Consider the following 1,710-nt stretch of genomic DNA (forward strand, 5'->3'; position numbering starts at 1 on the left):
AGTCGTCGAAGATTTTGGTAGTCGACGTAATCGTGACTAGTCGACTAATCGTGGCAGCCCTATTTGACATGTTAGAAGTAAAAGAGAAACCTGCTTGTTGACACCGACATGTTGTACTGAAGTGCATGATTTTTCACATAGCCTAATTTCTCTTAATAATTTTGTTTGTGTAGATGTGCTAAATGAAGCTTGATGTTATTAAATGAATGCAGATGCAGTAAAGAGGAAGATTCTGGTTCTGGACCTAGATGAGACCCTGATCCACTCTCATCATGACGGCGTCCTGAGGCCCACAGTGAGACCTGGCACACCGCCGGACTTCATCCTCAAAGTACGGGCGGCCAACCATATATGAGCATGAGTTACTCCCAGTTTAAATACCATTTCTGTCTAAATGAGCTGGTTCCACCCGTTTCCCCTTTCCTTACAGGTCGTCATTGATAAGCACCCAGTCAGGTTCTTCGTACATAAAAGGCCACATGTTGACTTCTTTTTAGAAGTGGTGAGTGTTATTCAAACAACCGTGTGTGAGTGTGTATGTGTGTGTGTGGCTACGGTAACAAGCAGTAAATCGCAAACATTGTCACTCCTTTAAATCCTGCCTGTCATCCTTGTCATTAATCTCCATTGTACTGCACTCTCACACTCATAAAAGTGTATTTATTTTTTGTATTGACCCTTTGTGACTTGCTGAACACTGATGGTAATTTGTGAACATAGACTGTTATGTTCTTGTGTATATAGGTGAGCCAGTGGTATGAGCTAGTGGTTTTCACAGCCAGTATGGAGATCTATGGCTCGGCAGTGGCAGACAAACTGGATAACAACAGGAACATTCTGAAACGAAGATACTACAGACAGGTACTGCTCTACACTGTCTTCTAACAGCCTGTGTTAAACCTAATATTGATCGAGTTTCTGCTTTCACTCTGACTTTTGTTGGTGTAGATGATTATATTTAATTCTTTTTCTTTCTTTTCCCAGCACTGTACATTGGATCTAGGTAGTTATATTAAAGACTTGTCTGTAGTACACGATGACCTGTCTAGTATTGTTATCCTGGACAACTCGCCTGGTGCTTATCGAAGCCATCCAGGTAAGATTTCAAAGTGTAAATGGGCTTCAAAAACAAGATCTCAGAAACCACGAGTGACATCACATTAGTTACGTCTATATGAAGTTTAATTAGAAGTTGTTTAATGTATTTACAGTGCAATAAATACAATTTCTGCCTTTGTTTTGTATGTCTTAGACCTGTCAAGCTCAAAGAAAGAAATGGTTTAGAGTATAGATGCAAGTTTTTCTATTTGGATGCTTTGAAGCTACGTTATTTTGGTCACATAGAGCACCTTTGCATGTGAGCAGCAGAAGATTGTGGCTGTTGTGCTCACAGCTAGAGCTGTGGGCATGACACGACCATATTAGTTATAGTTCCTCTCACTGACTGTCAGAAGTGGAGCATTTGAGTAGTTTGAAGCTTTTGGTTCACACGTTCATACCTGCTAACGAGTTGAGTTATATATTGGGCTGCTTGTTTTCGGTCATGTTTAACAGATCAATTAAATCAAATCTTTGTCTTGGTAGAATTGAACTTTGTGACAAGGACATAAGTAGAGCTGGGCGATAGAACGATAACGATATGTATCGCGATATAACTTTTACTCGATAGAGAAATTAAGCTATCGCGATAGACCTCGCCGCTCTTGTCCT

At 40.4% G+C, this 1,710-nt stretch overlaps 1 protein-coding gene across 2 annotated transcripts in view; it reads left to right on the top strand.

Moving 5' to 3' along the window:
- LOC102200725 (CTD nuclear envelope phosphatase 1A) overlaps positions 1–1,710 on the top strand; it is a 13,093-nt gene that overhangs the window by 6,499 nt on the left and 4,884 nt on the right. The window contains exons 3-6 of one of the 2 annotated variants that reach the window (XM_005749764.1): positions 213–331; positions 431–502; positions 745–861; positions 985–1,096. In XM_005749764.1, coding sequence (XP_005749821.1) covers positions 213–331; positions 431–502; positions 745–861; positions 985–1,096 — 420 coding nt within the window. The remainder of the gene's footprint in view (positions 1–212; positions 332–430; positions 503–744; positions 862–984; positions 1,097–1,710) is intronic. The other variant, XM_005749765.1, reaches the window with a different exon arrangement.

This window comes from Pundamilia nyererei, unplaced genomic scaffold (assembly GCF_000239375.1).
Source record: "Pundamilia nyererei isolate P.nyererei 1_Seehausen unplaced genomic scaffold, PunNye1.0 scaffold00254, whole genome shotgun sequence".
Taxonomy (NCBI): Eukaryota; Metazoa; Chordata; class Actinopteri; order Cichliformes; family Cichlidae; genus Pundamilia; species Pundamilia nyererei.